An 18,666-nucleotide genomic window follows, 5' to 3' on the forward strand; every position below is an offset into this window, starting at 1 on the left:
TTCACGTGTCTTGTGGGGGAGGGCGGGTGTGGTAGCTGCTGGCATTGGGCACAGTTCTTCATACTGGTGGTCATTGTCCATCTCCGGGCTTCCTCCTGGGGCCGGGATCTGCCTGTGGCTTCACTGCTGAAGAGCCCCTTCAGCCTCTGCTTGTATGCAATTGAGTGACAGGGGCTTGGTACCTGTGACACCGCCTGTGCCGGTTGTTAGAAGAGCCTCATGTTTACCTGCAACTACCTCCCTGGCTTCCAGAGAGGCACCAGCCTGGTCTTTGGCCTTTTCCACAAACCCTTCGCGATTCTTCCACTTCTTTGAATGCCTGTTTGGATGTTTTCAGGGACAGTTGCTTCAGGCTTATTAACCTGTACTTCCTGGAATTCAGGCCTGCACTGGTGAGTGGTGGCAGATGGGTTGTTGGTACACATGTGGGGTCCCCTGCCGGACAGGCCCTCACCCCTTCCCCTACCTCCTAACCTGGGTGGCCTCTTGCCCTTCACATTGAAGCTCAAAACCTCACCTCTTGCAGGAAGCCGTCCCTGACCACTACCCCCTTAGAGACTCCTGTACTTTTTCACAGGTCTTGGTTATGTATTTGTGAGATTGTCTGATGATCATCTGTCTTCTGCGTTCCACTGAGAGCTTCATGAGGGTAGGGACTATGTCTCTTTGATTCCCTGTGTCCTCCCTGCCTGGCCCCAAAGCAGCTTGATACAAAGATGCTGGGTCACTGGAGGCAAAAGCACCATGATAGAGCCTGGACTGTCTCCAACAGGGCTAGATTAGGAATTTCCCCAACAAAACATTTCCTAATATTTTTTTTCTTTTTTAACATGTACAGATAGTTCATGTCCAGGCATTGGCTTTGATGCTTAACTTGCATGATTTCATTTAAACGCCACACTGCTTGTACCCATTCTGCAGATTGAAGTGGAGGCTTGCCCTGGACCACAGAGCTAGGAGATAACAGAGCTGGAATGTTGCTGTGGCCACATCTGAATCCTCAGCTCAGTCTGTTCTGCTGGTCATATAGGGCCTGCCTCTGTTTCCACTGCCCTGTATGCCCCACTCTAAGATTGCAGACAAGCTCCATGTGGGCTCCTGTCCTCACAGGCAGAGTCCAGACTCACGGGTAAGAGTCCCCCAGTGTGACTGCTTCACAGTCATCAATTTGATTTTCCTTGATTTTGGCTTGTGTGTCTGTTCGTTGGTTAGCCATACCTGGCATCTGGATTCCAGAGAGGAGACTTGGGGAGTAACTGTTGATTTCGAAGCTTCTGTCCTGGCAGCATCAGGACACCCACCTTGTCATGGGAGTCTGGTTTCTCAGGTCTGTTTAGTCTCTACCATGTAAATTCCTGACTGGACTTGAGAATAGATCTGGGAACATGTTTGGTTGTCTGAGGTGTTGGACCAGGCACCCCCTGATTGTTTCTCTTCTTTTCTTTTTTTTTTTTTTTAAGATTTTATTTATTTATTCATGAGAGACACAGAGAGGCAGAGACACAGGCTGAGGGAGAAGCAGGCTCCCTGCAAGAAGCCCGATGTGGGACTCAATCTCAGGACCCAGGGATCGTGATCTGAGCCAAAGGGCAGATGCTCAACCACTGAGCCACCCAGGCATCCCAGTATGAATCGATTTAAACAAGAATATTAATAATACAGATTGATATGGCAAAAGGAGGCCCACTAATGACTCCAGGTCAGGCAACACTGAAGTAGACTCTACACTGTTGACCAGTGAAGAGTCTTGTTGGCTGTGCCTCCTCCCTCTCTCCAGATATGGGCAGCCATGCCTTCAATCCAAGCACCAGTCCACTCAACAAGCTTTTGCTGGTCATTAGCTAAATGCCAGCATCCACACACATCCCTGCCTATGGGACCTCACGCTTGCTGGAAAAGAGAGAAGTGAGGCAGTACAATGCAGTAGGGACATGCTGTGCAAGGGGGTAATTAGAGGGCTTTGGGAGGGCCTCGGGACCCAGCAGGGTTCAAAGGCAGTGGTCTTGAAAGCCTGTTAGGAGTTGGCCAGGAGAAGAAGGGAAAGCAGGCACAAATGTCAACATGTCCTGTGGGTCACCCTTTCTCTGTTCTTCTGTGAAGGTCCATATTTCCAGTTAGTACCCTTTTCCTTTTGCCTGAGAGATTTCCTTTTATATTTCTTTTGTGTGGATCTGTTGGTGATAATGTCTTTTAGCTTACGACATCTGAAAATGTCTATTTCACCTTTGTTTTTTGAAAGATACTTTTGCTGGGTATAGAATTCTAGGTTGGTGTGTCTCCCTCTCTCAGGGCTTTACAGATGGTGCCCTACCAGCTACTCACCTACGTTGTTTACGGTGGGAAATCTCATGTCTCATCTTTGTTTCTCAGTATGTAATATGCCTTTGTTTTTTTCTCCAGCAGTTTTTAAGATTTTTCTTCTTTTTACTGACTCTGGGCAATTTGATTATGTCATGCCTTAATGTAATTTTTTTCAGGTTTCTTGTGTTTGGTGTTGATTGGGATCTTGTATCTGTGGATTTATGAGTCTTACTGTGTTTGGAAATTTTTCAGCCATTAGGAGGAAGTCAGATATTGTTTGTGTCACCTCTTCTCATCTCACCATCAGGGATTCCAGTTACACATGTATCAGGCCCTTTGAAGTCATGTCATAGCTTGATGATGCTTTGTCATTTTTTTTTTTTAAAGATTTTATTTGAGAGCAAAGAGCCCTATGTGGGGCTCCATCCCAGGACTCCAAGATCATGACCCTAGTTGAAGGCAGATGCTTAACTGACTGAGCCTCCTAGGCTCCCTACTCTGTTCATTTTTATTAAGTCTTTTTTTCTCTTAGTTTCATTTTCAGTGGTTTCTATTACCGTATCTTCAAGTTCATTAATATTTTCTTCTGTACTGGGTAATCCAATATTAATTTCATCTGGCAGGTTTTCCATTCTTGAGATACATAATGTATCTCAAGTGCTACCTATGTAAATAAAACATAAGCATTATTTAGTACTGCTCACTTGCCATTGGTTATAAATATCAGTAAATTACACTGTTACTAGTAATCAAAAATAAAAGCAGTTCTTCTCCATCGGAAAAAAAACCTGGTGCAGTTGCCATCTCTAGAAGTTTGAATGGGATCTTTTCTTTTATCTTTCATGTCCCTACTTAACTTTTAGAACATATGGAAGATAGTTGCAGTGACGATTTTTTTTTTTTTTTAAGAATGTAGCCAACATCTCTGGCCTCTTTTTTTTTTTTTTTTTTAAGATTTTATTTATTTATTCATGAGAGACAGAGAGAGAGAGAGGCAGAGACACAGGCAGAGGGAGAAGCAGGCTCCATGCAGGAAGCCCGACATGGGACTCGATCCCGGGTCCCCAGGATCAGGCCCTGGGCTGAAGGTGGCGCTAAACCACTGAGCCACCCAGGCTGCCCTTGCAGTAACTAATTTAATATCCTTGTTTGCAGATTCCCACATCCATGTGTGTTCTGGATCGGTTGACTGATTTTCCTGTCCATTATGTGTGATATTTGTCTTCTTTGCATGTCTGATCACTTTTTTAAATTAGTTGCCAGACGTTGTGGATTTTGCTTTTTTGGGGTGATGGATATTTTTGTGTGCCTATAAATATTTCTTGCACTTTGTTCTGGGATGTAGTTAAGCAACTTGGAAACTGTTTGATCCTTTCAGATCTAGCTTTTAAGATTTGGGAGGCAGCACCAGAGCAGGGTTGGGTCTAAGGCTAATTACTTCCCTCTACCGAGGCAAGATGCTTCTGAGAACACTACCCAGTGCCCTGTGAATTATGAGATTTTCCAGTCTGGCTGGTGGGAACAGGCACTATTGCCAACCCCGTGTGAGGTCCAGGCAGTGTTTTCTTTCATTTTTCAGTGTGATTCTTCCCCTGGTGGTTTCCTCACTCACACACGCTGATCAGCAGTCAACAGAACGCTGCCTTGTTCAGAGGGACCCTCTCCAGATCTGCGTCCTTCCTCTCTCTCTGGGCCTCCCCTTCTTCTCTGAGACTCATCTTGAGAACTTAACTGCCTCTGTCTCCCAGTTCCTGGCTCTGTCCCTCACTTCCAGGAGTCTGCCAGGCTCCATGGGGTCCTCCCTCCCTGCAACCCTAGTCTGGAAACTGAGGGCACTGCAGGGCTCACCTCATATGTTTCCTGTGTCCCAGAAATCATTGTCCTTCATGGCATGTTGTCCAATAACTTGAAAACTTGCTTCATATAGTTTGTCTGGCTTTCTGTTTGTTTTAGGTGGGAGAGTAGATCCCACAGGATGCTTTTTGAAATGACAGCCAGGCTGCAAGCATTTCCTCTGTGTGTGTGTTTTTGTTTCCACGGTATTTTGGTTTTTATAGGTAGTACCTTCATTATTGAAAGCAAAACCTCCTAAACTGTGAGCTGCAAAGATTTGCCAAAAATTTAGTTTTCACAGAGCTGGTGGTTGGCACCTAGTTACAGAGTATTTAGCTGCAGGTCAAATTGAGCCTGTGTTCCAGTAGAGGCAAGATGGGGTCACCTCCCCACACAGCCTTGGGACTCTGTAGCACTTTGCCACTTGCTGATTGATTTCAGATTGCCCACACATGCACTGTTAGAGCCACTCGGCTCATGGGCAGAGCAGGAGGCTGGTAGGGTGGGGAGTTTAGCAGCAGGAGATATATTCAAGGTGGGTTGACTTTTCATCAATATGATGACAATATTGCCATGTTTAATTTGTATGACAGTGGTTTTAAACATTAAATCAAGCAGTTGATTGTGTCAAAAAATAATGAAGGAACACAGGAATGAACTGTCCTGATACCACTTCTGAGCTCATGTCCCTGCCCGGCAGGCCGTCATGATTGGGGACGATATCGTGGGTGACGTTGGTGGTGCCCAGCGCTGTGGAATGAGAGCCCTGCAGGTGCGGACAGGAAAGTTCAGGTGAGTGCCCCACACGTGGTCCAGTTCATCTGCCTCCCTTCCTCCGTGGATTCCTGGGGTGTCCATGGTTTGGTTTGGTTTTCTTCCCCAAAATAAAGGGGGTTATTTTTTCCAAAAAGAACAGTGTGTGGACATCTGCTGACCTCTGTGTAACTGTCCCCTAAGGACGGGCCTAGCTGACCTTTTCATAGCAGAGAGTGGACAGGTAAAGCAGCTTTTGATACAGGGTCCAGGATTCACAACTGGGATTTGAACAGGGTATAGGGTGGAGACAAGAGACCAAGGGCTCCAGCCGTCCCAGGCTGCAGCTGTTCAGGCTGAATTTGGGCCGTGCTCCATTGGGCAAGGTGGTCAGAGCCTTCCCTGCACATGGAGCTTCCAGCTTCTGGGCACTCAGCCCCTCCTGGTCACCCTCCCTCTCATGCTCTGTCTTCTGTTTGTGGGAGACAGAACTTAGAGATGCCAGGTCCTTGGTCAGGGACCCCTTAGAACCAAACCTCCATCTCCAGAGGAACTTGTGTTCTTTTCCTGGGTAAGCCTGGTTTTCAGCAGATCGCCAACAGGCATCTCTCAGGGATTAGGTAGTTGCTTGTGGGCATGTGGAGGTGCCCTGTGGGATTGAGGTTTGGCTTGTTGGGCCATTGAGGGTGTCTTAGACATCAGAGCAATGTCTCACCTGTCCTGGACAATTTTGATAATGGCGCTTCGGAGAAAATACAATTTTGTGGTTGCTAGAGAGTTTGGCTAAAACATGGTTACCCAGAGGTACTTGGATTGGTGGCGGGGGTCGAGGGGAAGGGGGGGTGTATCTGTCCTGAGTGTCTGCTTAACGTCTTCCGAGAAATGGGGTGCCTGGGTGGCTCAGTTGGTTTGGTGTCCGACTTTTGGTTTCAACTCAGGTCGTGATCTCATGGGTTATGAGATCAAGTCCTGTGTCTGGCTCCGTGCTCATGGAGAGTCTGCTTGAGATTCTCTCCCTTGGCCCCGCCCCCCACTTGCCTTCACTCTCTTTCTCCAAAATAAATGTAAAAATCTTTAGAAAACAAACAACGTGGGTCAGGGAAATGGATTAGAAGGTCTTACTCACTGTGAGGCCCCTCTGTTGTGTGTGAGACCCAAGAGACCTGGGATTTGGGGTGGACACAAGGTGAGTGGGGAAGGTTTGATCCACATGGAGTCTGCGGCCAGAAAGTCCCTTCTAGCCACGTCCTGGATGCTCCCAAGGCACTAGAGGCTCTCTTCAACCCCCTAGCACACCTGAAATACCGACCTTCAAAGGAGGGTGTTCTGGGTCCCCTGGGCTATGTCTGGCCTGAGGAAGTGAGGGAGACTCCACTCACAAACCTCAGAAACATTTCAAGAGAGCTGGCTGGGGCCCCAAAGTCCCTAATTCCATCGCTCCCTCAAAGGTACAGCACCCAGGCCTGTTGTTGAGCAGCAGGACTGGGCACCCTCTGCTTGATGCTCTGTTGCGTGGTGTTGCCCATGTCCTACTTTGCAGCCCCAGGGTTGGTGCTTTTCGGAGTCCCCCGTGACTGTCTTCCAGGGATGTAAACTTCATCAACAGTTGGCCAGATCCTTCTAGCCTGCTCACCGTGTGTAGATTTAATGTATAAGATACATATATATCTTTATTTTTTTTTTATAAAAATGGCATTATATTATTGCACAGTCTGCTGTTTTCTTGAACGGTGTTTTGAGTGTTTTCCATGACCACTCTTCATAATTCTTAAATACCTAAGGAGATGTTGTACATTAAGAACTGTTTAGTGCCGGACATCCGGCAGGCCCTCAGCAACGGTGAGGTGACGGTGATGCTGTCAGTGACAGCATCTCACCTCCGGGGACAGCCGCCTGGCCTAGCAGGCAGAGGATGGGACGCAGTGTGTCTTTTCTCGAAGGTGTTACAACTTCATATCTTTTTATTTGTTTGCCCAAAGGACGTAAATCTGCCTTCGTTAGCATGCAGGGCAGAGTGAGAGGAGCTCTATTACAGGTAAGGCAGCAAAGGAGCCATCTGAGGAGGAGGCCACAGGTGGAAGGGGACGCTGGGTTCTGTGCGCGTGAAAGCACGTGCGAGGTGTCTCTGCGGGGGCCACTCTGCTGCGCCGATGAGTCACAAGCTGCGGGGGGCTGCTGAGCACTGGGCTGGGTCACGATGTGCTGGAAGTCCAAGATACAGATGGCAGAGGCTGCGTGGGAGAGGAGGAATGTGGAAAAGCTCGTTTATAACGTTGTGTGCCATTTACATGCTCAAAGGTGCTATCTTAGGTTAATTTCACTTGCTTATTTTTATTTTTGTCACCGTAGCTGCTAGAAGGTTCTTGCCTGCCTCCCTGGCTCACATCGGGGCTCAGGGCACTTCTGTTGGGCAGCGGGGGCCCTGCACCTCCCCCCTTTGCCCTGCAGATGGCACTCGCCACACACACACCCCAGAGGATGCCAGAGCAACCCTGTGCTCCGCGGGCCCGCAGGCCGGAGAGCCCCCGAGGCCCCATGGCACCCTGCAAGGGGACCGCTGCATGCCATTGTCTGCGGTTCTCCCATGTGGGTCTGCTTCCTTCCAGAATGCAGTCGGTCTTCCTGGGCTGACCTTCATCTACCTGGAGTTACTGCGTGTTTCACCGAGCGTAGCCGGTTCGTCCTGGTGGCCCTGCGTCCTCCGTGGTGTGAACACACCTCTCTCTTCCCCTCCCCTGGCGGGGACACACTCGGGTGGGTCCCGGTTTGGCCATTCTTTGAAGTGCTGCCAGGAATGTCCGATCCATGTTTCCCGGGCACGTGGGCGTGAGTCCACGTATGGTAGATTTGCTTGAGATGGAATTGCTGGGTCATGGGGCGTGCAAATGGTCACGTTTACTGGGTCATGCCGGACTTCCGCTTTGCTTGTGCGGGTGTACACTGCCCTCGTGATGGACAGGGCCCCACTCGCGTCCAGCCTCTTCCCCATGGGCTGTTTTGAATGAGAGGCCTGTGTTCTTCTTAGTTTATGGACTTAGGGGGTCTCGGGGGCAGTGTCACCACCCAGCAGTCCAGTCTGTCTGGATGCTGGGCCCCCCAGGAGGTTGGGGAGGGGCCCCCAGGCACCTCAGGTAAGAAGGCGTGGGAGAGGCAGGGGCAGGCATGTCCATCGTGGCGTCCTCCACACCTGCTCCGTTTACCTGTGCTTTGGCTGGTGGTCAGGGGACAGTAGTTGCCCTTTATGGTCCCTGACCAAGCCTGCTTCACATCCAGGGCAAGAGGGGAAAGGTTCCCAAACTGTAAACACCTTGGGTGGGCTCTGCAGTGCCCAGAAGGGGGTCCCAGGTGAGGCTGGGAGGTGGCTGCAGAATGAGGCCGTGAGGCCTGGGGGGACACCGCTCTAAGCGTGGCAGGAACTGTGGCCTGACAGCTCGTGCTGTTAGAATGGCCTCTAACCCAACCCAAACCTTGGCCACTCGGGCTGAGCCAGTTGCCCCCCAAAGGCTGAGAGAATCCCCGCCTGGGAGCCCCTCTGAGACCCGGAGACAGCCTCTGCCCTCCCCCAGGTGTCACGGCTCTGGGATGTGGCCAGTGTTGTGGGCATGAGCCGGCCTGGGGGGCGAGGGTGCACTGTCCCGAGAGAGTGTGCTGTCTCCTAACACCCCAGGGCAGGTACACTTTTGATCCACTCATTAGGTGTCTGGTGTTTGCATCTTCCCCAGAAAAATGAGGAAAAGAAGGTGGCTTGTGGCCCCGGGACCCCCATCCCTGAAGACACAGCTCTTGTCTCTGATGATCACACAATTTCTGGTTTTCTTTGGGCCGAGGTTCCCTGTGTCTCAGGCAGGACCCAGGCTGTGCCCACAAGATCTCAGTGTGCTCCCCCAGCTCTGGTGGTGTCTTCAGGTTGGGGTCCGCTGGGGGCAGCCCCACCCCCACCCCCAGCTTCGTGACGTTGTCGCACACTGGAGTTCTGCTGCCCTGTAGCGCGACCCCATCGGACCCCGGGCGGCTCTCCCTGCCTTCCTCCCTGGCTCTTCACATTCCCTGGCTCCCCTCCTGGAAAGCTTCTGGGAGAAGCAGTCCCTCAGCACTGGACTCAGCCGGAATGCCCAGCAGATTGGAACTTGGCCAGTCCTGCCCCAGTGGCCCCGGCCTAGCAGTGGTCCCTGGGGCAGTCGAGCTGACCGCCTGGCACGTGGGTGTGGTGGGGGGCAGTTGCTGTGACACTGGGCCCAGCTGCCTCCCCTGAGCCTCACCTGTGGGTGGGTCAGGTGTCCCCGGGGTCTGGACCCCTCATTTTGCCCATGCATGCCCTGGTGAGGGTGATGGTGCCGCCAAGGGGCCTGGCATTCCTCTTAGAGGTACCGTGGTTGGGGTCTTCTGAAGGACTGCAGTACATGGACAGGGTGGGGTGGTGGGCACCTCGAGATTCGGCTTGCATGGACTGTGATCTTGGTGTTCCTTTGGGGTCACCCTCGTCCATCCCCAGGCTCCCGGCAGGCGCAGGCCTGGGCATGGGACTCAGGCTGGGCCAGTCTGGAGCGTGCAGAGCTCCTGGCCACAGTGATGGGATAGTGATCTGCGTCAGGCTGGTGGGTTAGCCCAGGATTTTCCAGAACCCCTGGGAAAATGGCCAGTGAAGTATAAGCCAAGAAGTTCCAGTGGCCATCTCTGGCACCCCAGGGATGGGGGAACCCTGATCGAGGGTGCAGTGGACAGTCAAGAAAGCAGAGTCTAGAGATGGGGAGAGAGATTCCAATGATGTCGTTGGAGCATCAGGATCTAGCTCTACCTGAAGCAGGTCCCTCGTCTGGCCTTTTTGGTAAAGTGGCCATTAGATTCGTAGTTTCGTGAGCAACGCAGCAAGGAGCGCGCTGTGGTTCGTCAGCACTGGTCCGCACAGCCTCTGAGGTCTCCCTGGCCGGCTAGCACTGTGGGCTTCTCTCTGATGTATGCCCACTAGGGAGCCTGCCCCAGGGCTCCCCTCTCTTTACATGTGGAGGATGTCCCCATGCTGCCCTTTCCAAGGGGTAGATAGAGACCTCCACGGTGGCCTTCAGCTCACACCACTGCTGGCTCTAGAAAGTGCTAGAAAGAACCTCATTTAGCCTCAGAGGAAACGGCCCCCGGGCCCCCCTGAGCCAGCTGAACATAGAATGGGCTGCCTGGAGAGGAGGGCATGCTCATCACCTAGAGATGGCCCGCAGAGGCTGGCAGGCCTCCTTCTGGGGAGGCTGAAGAAGGGGCAGCAGCCAGAGGCTGGGGCGAAATGAAGCCTCAAATGCATCCTGAGTCCGCTGATGTTGATGGCACCTGTGCTAGAACTTTGCTGTGCCTCTGGCCCCTGGGTGGACCCGGGGAGGACCCCAGGAGGACCCCGGGAGGCTAGTCCTGTTTCCCGCTGACAGACATGGAGAATCAGCGCCACCACTTCCCACTTGCAGAGGTGGAAGCTGAGGCGCAGGCAGGGCAGGGGCGCTGGTACCGTCCTGGCCTCGATTCCACCCGGTCTGTGGCCTCCTCCTCTAGGTCATGGGCTGAGCGAGAGCCGTGAAAACCACCACGGGTAGAGATAGATGCAGCCGTGTAGACATCCGAGTAGACTGGCAGATGTTTGCAGATGTTGCAGATGATTTCGTTAAGTGTCTTCTAAACATTTTGCAATAAGACTCCGATTAAGAGTAATTATTTTAAAATACGCCTGTGCCCCCACCCATAGGTTTGTGAATTTGGGACATTCCAAAAAAGAAAACCACCGAAAAGTACAAGTTCAGGGCGCCTGCGTGGCTCAGTCCGTTAAGCGTCTGACTCTTGGTTTTGGCTCAGGTCGTGGTCTAGGGTCGTGAGGTCGAGCCCCGAGTTGGGCTCCACACTGAGCATGCAGCCTGCTTAGGATTCTCTCCCTCTCCCCCAGCCCCTCCTGCTCATGCTACCTCTCCCTTTGTCTCAAAAAGAAAAGTAAATATATAAAATAAAATGAAAGCACAGCTTTATTAGTTCAGAAACAGAAACCGACCCAAGGACCCCCCCAACCTGCGTGCACCCCCCCAACACCCCCAAGCCTGCGTGCAGCTCTACCCTGACCCCCCGGTGCCCAGAGAGGACCCCTCCTCACTCACAAGGCTAAATCACCACCGAAAATAGTCCTCTTGGTACTGGAAGCCTCCCAGCCCCCAGCCTGGCTGGCCCGGCGACAGCACCCCCAGTGCCCCTCGCCTTCCCTTCCTACGTGACACGGCCAAGGTACGTTCTGTACCTTTTGGGGTGTTTCATCCAGAGGGGATGAGGGTGAGGGGCTCTGGGCCCCATGGTAGTGAAACCAGTGCCTTCTCTGGGCCACCACACATGTGCAGCTGTCTGCGACCTCCCCATGGCATTGTCTCCCAGGGGCCCAGCAGGGTGTGGCCTCTTTTCACCCTTCACACCCGCTGACACACGCGCATGTGCACGTGCGCGCACACACACACACACACATTGCAGACTGTGGACCCCAGAATGGGGTGGGGGGCCAGGTGTGTCGCCGGCAGAGGGCCCTGAGGCAGCCCTAGCTGGAGAGGGGGCATCAGAAGGCCGTCTCGGGGCTCTTCTGGCTGCAGGGCCAGGCCGGCCCTATGAGGCCAGGGCCCTGTGTCATCTAGGAGGGTGGGTGTCACCAGAAAGACCCACTGCTCCCTGAGCGGGACCCCAGGGGAGGTGCCCCCTGGCCGCCTCCGTGTTCTCCCCCCCTTCACCCCCATGCTCTTCCCCCCTGTTCTCACCGCCTGCCGGTCCCTGGGCCCCCGCCTTCGGCCTCCCCCCTGGTCTGGGAGGCTCAGCTTTCATTTCCCTGCCTCCGCGCACAGCCTGCGGCTGGGGCCGCTAGAGGGCGCCGTGCTGCCGGGCCGGGAGGGGCCGGATGCACACCCACTCCCGCGTGACACGCCTGCCCCACACTCACGCCCAGGGCCACACTCACAACAGACTCACGCCCAGCTCCCACACGCTCATGCACGCAGACCCAGGCCACACACACACACCCCCACACCCAGGCCCCCTCAGACTGCACATGTGGGCCTGCTGGCACACCCCACACACTCCCGCCCAGCCCACAGGCTGGCCACACTCACCCGCACGCCCCCTCTTCCTGGAGGCAGCTGTGTCTGGGCTGGGGCTGGGGCAGCAGGCCTGGGGAGCCTGCCCTCCCTCTGGGCCCTCGCCCTCCTCCGCTGCCCTCGCAGGCACCCTCACCAAGGCCTCGAAGACATGGAGGTGCTGGGTCTCAGGGTTTTGCTGCCAGCGGGGGCCCCAGGATTTAAAGCAAGTGGAGCAGGGACGCCCGGGTGGCTCAGCTGTTGAGCGTCTGCCTTCAGCTCAGCGTGTGACCCTGGGGTCCCGGGATCGAGTCCCACATCGGGCTCCCTGCATGGAGCCTGCTTCTCCCTCTGCTGTGTCTCCGCCTCTGTGTGTGTGTGTCTTTCATGAATGAATAAATGAAATCTAAAAAAAAAAAAAAATCAGGTGGAGCAGCCTCGCATCAGCTCGCCAGCCCTTTTATCTTTTTCCACCTGGCACCTTCTCAGGGGCGAGGAGCCTGAAACCGCCAAGTGCTCTGAGCGTGGGGGCCTCCTGGCCTAACCTGCAGCCCAGCAGAGGCTGGGTGACCACCTGGGTGACCACCAGAGGCAGCCCTTCCAGCCGCTTCCGCCCTGCCCCACCTCCACGCCGGCCTTCACGCGGTGCCTGCCGCCTGTCCCACCACCCCTTCCTCAGCTTTCCCAACGAAGGAATTCCCAGAATCCTCCCACATGGAAGGGCCCTTCATGTGGGCAACCAGGGGTAGCAGAGGGACCGTCTCAAGGGCAGGGGTAACCCGTGGCCATCACAAGCCTGTGATGGACCCCACACCAGGGCCCTTTCTGCTGCTCCCCCCACACATCTCACCTCCGGAATTATCTGCCACTCCCTTGACTTCCCACAGCCTTCTTATTTCCAAATCCTTTTTGAGATTTCCAGAATAGAAAAAAATTCCATGTGCCCATCTGGTCAGGATTCACCCATTGGTCCCCGATGTCCTACTTTGTAGAGAGGAGCATCCAGTCCGGGGAGGGGGGCAGGCGGCCCTGGGGCCCTGTCCCTAGACTGCTTCATCGGGCCAGGGCACTTTGCAGGCCTCGCCTCAGCTCCCGGGACGTTGACACTTTTGAGGATCACAGGACATCCACATTACCCGATGCTTCCTCATGATGTGTCCTGGGTTATGCACTTTGGGCCGGAATCTCCCAGAAGTGGTGCTTCTCTGTGTGCTTCTCAGGGGCGTCCTAACGGGAGGCGTGGGTGGTAATGTCGATTGATGGAGATGGTGACTGCCGTAAAGTCATGCAGGCTTAGAGGCTTTCCTCCCTTTGGGATCTATGGCCGTTTGTGGGGAGATGCTTGGAGACTATAGAATCCCACTCCTCACCCCACTTCTATTCGTTGGCTCTAACGTCTCTTGCTGCTTCTTGAATCCATTATTTCTATGATGGTTGCCAAGACATCCCAGCTTTCATTCTTACTTACGTTTGTGGTTGGCATTCTAGTAAAGAAGAATGTTTTCTTCTCCCCGCTTATTTACTTATACCAGTGTGGACTAATAGAATTCTCTTTGATTCAGTTATAACAGGTATAATCTGTTACTATCATAATTTGTTTTGAGGCTCAAGTGGTCCCCGATGTGGCTCATGGCAGCCCTTTCCAGCCAACTCTGGGTCACATCCCCCCCCATTGACGCATCCCCACCGTTCTCTAAGCCCTCCCTTACTTTTCTGGTGCAAAAAGAAGTTTCACATTCATAATGTTCTACCTTTATCTCACCATTTCTCACGGAGCCCCGGTTCCTTTAGTGGCAAGCGGTACTTAGAATCGAACCCCAGTGCACCAGACGTTCCTACCTGGCCTCTGGGTGTCTCTGCTCTCTGGCCCTCTCCGTGGACAGAGGTAGGACACGTATGCCTAGGTGGACACTTGCAGTTCACACGTCCATCCACAGGAGCCTGTTTCCGTATCTCTCAAGCCCCGTGCGTTCACACCAGCACCTCTGATTCCGTCCAACGCCGCCGGCTTCTTCCCAGCCTGCTGCCTTTGCAAATGTGCGCCCTCCTCCTACAGGGAGAGACCTGGTTTACATTATTCTCTCTCCATTTACAGATTTGCTCAGTCCCCTTGAATATACCAAACTGGCCTTGCTGGGCTCCTGGTTGCCCGCTCCTCCCCTGCCAGGCTGCTGGGTGCCCACTCCTCCCTGGCTGGGCTCCTGGGTGCCTGCTCCTCCCCAGCTGGGCTCCTGGGTGCCTGCTCCTCCCCTGCCAGGCTCCTGGGTGCCCGCTTCTCCGCGGCTGGGCTCCTGGGTGCCTGCTCCTCCCTTGCCAGGCTCCTGGGTGCCCGCTTCTCCGCGGCTGGGCTCCTGGGTGCCTGCTCCTCCCTTGCCAGGCTCCTGGGTGCCCGCTTCTCCCCTACCAGGCTCCTGGGTGCCTGCTCCTCCCCAGCTGGGCTCCTGGGTGCCTGCTCCTCCCTGACTGGGCTCCTGGGTGCCCGCTCCTCCCCAGCCAGGCTCCTGGGTGCCCTTTCCTCCCCTGCCAGGCTGCTGGGTGCCCGCTTCTCTGTGGCCAAGCTGCCATCCCACTCACTACCCCAGAGCCTTCTTACATGGGGCCCTGGACCCCTTCCCAAGCCCGGGGGGCCATGGGCTACCCTCCCACGAGGAAGCAGGGAAGACCCCAGACTTCTGCTGCCTCATCTGCCTACCTGCCTGCTCTCTCCCACCCTGATTCTTGAGCGAAGCAATGAGTCTTTGCCAAGTTTGCTTTCCCCACGATGCCTTGCATGAGCTGGTTAAGCTGAGCGGTGACGGCCTTCCCCGCTGGGAGAGGCCCTTCGAGTTCCTGGCCACTGTCACGTTTGTGGCTCCCTTCCAGCCGCACGGTGGGCAGAGTGAGTGCTGTTTTCTGGGGAAGAAGCTGACTCAACCTCGGGTCTCCCCAGCCAGTGAGACCGTGGCAGGGCAGTTGCCCCCATGTCTGTCACCGTTGTCCCTGTGCCTGGATGAACGCCGAGCCCTGTCGTGTCTGTGTCCGTATGGGAGAAGGGACCATCTGTGGCTGGCTTCCGGGCAGTCCCCTGGGCTCCACTACTGTGGTAGAGCACGTGCTCCCAGGACAGAGGAACCCCAGCTCATCCTGGCGCTGCCACTTCCAGCAGGAAGAGCTCTGAGCCTCAGGTCTCATCTGAGATGGGGATGGGGAGCGGTTTCCTTTACATCTGAGCACCTTTGGTCCAGGAGGAGCTCGATACACACCCAGCTGCAGGAGATGAGTCAGGGAGATGCCACGTATGCACAGCACAGCAGGGCCCGAGGCTGCCTGCCTGACCCTCCCGATGCCCGGGGCACTCCTGAGGGCGGGCTCCCCCGGGCCCCCACTTCTGGGTAGAATCACGGGGCTCATGAACCAGGATAGTCACGGCACCACTTTGAAAATTTGCCCCTAGAGACCATGTCCTCCGATTTCCAAAACATCCTCGCAGACCGGCTCTCAGCCTTCCCTTCGGGTGGGGGGATGGCTGGCAGTGCCACAAGTTTAGGTACTTGGATGGGGCCGGGAGGAGGAAGCACTGGTCCAGCCGAGCTGGTCTCAGCTGCTCCTAGCCTTGTGGCAGCCGGCGGAGCGTGGCACGGCCTCCACAGGGCCAGCCTCACCCAGGAGGGAAGAGGCTTGATTGGAAAAGCTGGCTTTTCTTTAAAGAGGGTGCGGTTGGCTGTTTCCCAGCCAACTGTGCGGGGAGAAGCAGGTGGCTGCTTCCAGCCTCCCTCACCCCCATGCAAGGAGCTGTACCCCACTGTCACCACAGCTGTCCGTTCCTGCCACCCAGAGTAATTTGGAAAGGCGGCTCAGCTTTGCAAGCATCTCTTGTGTGTGCTCAGCAGCGTGTAGGACGAAGAGTCCCCAGTCTAGTGCCGGGCATGGAATGTGTGTCCAGGGGGCTTGTGGGGCTGGAAGGGGACTCTGTGAGATGCAGAATGCAGGGAGATAAGGCAGATAGGGTGAGGGTGGCAGCACAGGGGATCACCTGGCCAGCAGGGACTGTGTTTGCCCTGCTTCATGTCCTACCCAAAGTGGGCACGGGGCCGGACACACTGCAGGCTCTGAATGACAGAGTTAGGGGATCGGGGCTGAGAACCCAAGGGAGCTGGGGTGGGAGCCTGGAGATGGTGGGCGGGCTAGAGCAGAGCCCTCTGTGCGGCAAGGATCTCTGAAAGCCCCCAAAGCATGACTGAGAGGTGGGTGGGCCGCAGGAGGAGGCCCCACGGCAGGGTCACCTGTGTTTCAGGAGCAGACGCCTTGCATGGGGCTAGCCGGATGGCCACTGCTGGGGAGCTTGTGTCGCTGTGTCCCCCGCAACCGACCCCTGTGCTGGGGAGCTCAGTACCTGGAGGCAGGCGCTGGGTCGGCCTGGGTCTTCTCACCAGAGCACTGTAGCGTTTTCTCTGATCATGGGATTGTTAGGAGAGCTGCTGGCAGGGAGGGGGCAGCACTGGCTTGTCGGAAGCAGCAGCAGCGTGGGCACCAGGCCCTGGGTGGGTGCCTCTCAGCCTGACCAGCCCTGGCTCAGGTGCACGGGGTCCGGGGAGGAGCCTACTCTGCAGCCCCAGGGCAGGGGATGAAGTCTCTGGGACGTGACCCTGCATGGGCTACTTGGCCTCTCTCTGTGTGCTCTGTCTGTATCCTACAGATGACACTGTTGCTCTTGCAGGATGCTCTGAGGGGTGCAGGTGAGCCTGCCTGTAACCCTCCCTCCTTCCCCGGTTCCTGGTTCCTGACTGAGATCTCTCATGGTTTCCGGCTCAGGCTGACACAGGGCTGGGAAGAGCTCTTTGGTCCAGCTGTATACGTAGCAGTGAGGCCTTGGAAATATTTCAGACTTTTCATGGAATCTGAGTGTCTTCTCGTGTGCCCTGGTCTTTGGAGCCTAGTGGTTAAGCACACAGGTTCTGGGAGCTGCTGCTTGGGTGTGAATCCCAGCTCAGCTGTTTGGCCGTAGGCTGGTTACTTAACCTCTCTGGTGCTCGCTTCCTCGCTGTAGGTGGTGGGGTAACGTGTCTCCTTCCTAAGGTCGTTGGGAAAACACAAACTGTGACAGCAACAGACGCAGGACCTACTGCACCAGAGACTGTTCTATTAGTTCATTTACCCTCAAAGCAGCTGTGTGGGGTGGTTAACTATTACTATCTCTGAGAGGTTAGGTAACTCTCCTGGGGTCAGAGAGCTGCCCTTTGAACCCATAGTCCAGCGTGAGTACCGTTACCTGTGATTACTGCTTCTCCATCTGTTTCTGTACCGTTTTAGGTTAGTCTGGGGGACTTTTAAATCAAGTGAGCCGCCAGGGACAAGTGCTGTGAAGTCCTGCTAGGTGGGGGCTGGAGCCCAGAGGAACCACTCACTGGCGCCAGAGGAGCTCCGAGCTGCAGGGCAGAGAGAATGTGGGCTCAGGGTCATCAGGCTGGGGACTGCGAGCCTCAGTTCTGCTCTGGTCCCTTGGAAATGAGGGCGATCCAGGTGGGGCTTCCAGACCCTACCCCTCATTCAGCTGGAGCAGCTCTCCTGTCGGGCTCGGGTGCCTTGTGAATTCCCAGGGTCCTAGCCTCTGAGTGTCCCAGCAGGTTCTGCTCCTTCAAAGCATGTAACAGCTTCGAGGAGCGCTGATCTTCCCCATCCCCACCCCACCTGCCCTTTACAGGTAGGGAGGCTGAGGCAGGCCAGGAGTTGGGTGGGAGGCAGGCGTGGCAGGGGCACCAGCGCCCCCTCCCTGCCCTTCCGACCTCCGCCTATGCGTGCAGCCCCACCTCACAGCCAGATGGGCCCCGCCATCCCTGGGCTCCCTCCCCAGCGCTCCCTCTGGAGGCCTCACGGGTCTCATGGATACTGTCTGTGTCTGGGGGCTGGCAGGATCTGGGTGGTGTGTGGAAGTCATTTCTGGCTTTATTCTGGCCACAGTCAGCCAGGAGGGAGAAGAGGGGGTTCATCTGTTTGGAACCTGCCAGTAAAGGGGAAGCACCAGTGTCTTCATGCAAAACTGTTGAAGGATATTTTATTTTTATTGGGGGTGGGGGGAGGTAGAGGGAGAAGGAGAGAGAGAATCTGAAGCAGGCTCCACACCCAGTATGGACCCCGACTCGGGGCTCAATTTCAAGATTGTGAGATCATGACCTGAGCTGAAATCAAGAGTTGGCTGCTTAACCATCTGAGATACCCAGGCACCCCATCATACCAAGTAGTGGGTTTTCTGTTTTAGATTTTATTTACTTATTTAAGAGAGAGAGAGAGAGAGAACAAGAAGGAGGAGGGGCAGAGGGAGAGGGAGAAGCGGATGGCCCGCTGAGCAGGGAGCCCATGTGAGGCTCAATCCCAGGACCCCAAGATCATGACCTGAGCTAAAGGCAGACGACTAAGCCACCCACTCCCCCAACCCAATATAAGAGAGCTTAAAATAAACTCCTGTCCTGCCTCTCCACCTACCAGGATGGGAGCTTCTGAGTGCCTCCTGTGCTCCAGATCCCCTCTGCAGGCCTGTGAACACCCCCACCCCTGCTCCCAGACCTGGGGGTGGTGGGCAAGCCGAGGGACCCCGGGGCTCCAGGGAGTCCAACTGGCATGTCCTGGAGCTGAAGTAGAAGTCTCCGGAGGGTTCTGTGAGCCAAGGCTGGGGAGGCTGGAGGCGGGCAGGGAGGGGAGGGAGCAGAGAGTTTCAGGGCTCCTGTGGACG

General features: G+C 55.1%; 1 protein-coding gene across 4 annotated transcripts in view; it reads left to right on the plus strand.

Moving 5' to 3' along the window:
- LHPP (phospholysine phosphohistidine inorganic pyrophosphate phosphatase) overlaps positions 1 to 18,666 on the plus strand; it is a 129,830-nt gene that overhangs the window by 46,408 nt on the left and 64,756 nt on the right. For all 4 annotated transcript variants that reach the window (XR_011997613.1, XR_011997612.1, XM_072740336.1 and 1 more), the window contains exon 6: positions 4,835 to 4,926. Coding sequence is in view for 2 of the 4 variants with exons in the window: in XM_072740336.1 (XP_072596437.1) it covers positions 4,835 to 4,926 (92 nt within the window). In the remaining 2 variants the exon portion in view is untranslated. The remainder of the gene's footprint in view (positions 1 to 4,834; positions 4,927 to 18,666) is intronic.

This window comes from Vulpes vulpes, chromosome 15 (assembly GCF_048418805.1).
Source record: "Vulpes vulpes isolate BD-2025 chromosome 15, VulVul3, whole genome shotgun sequence".
Classification (NCBI taxonomy): Eukaryota; Metazoa; Chordata; class Mammalia; order Carnivora; family Canidae; genus Vulpes; species Vulpes vulpes.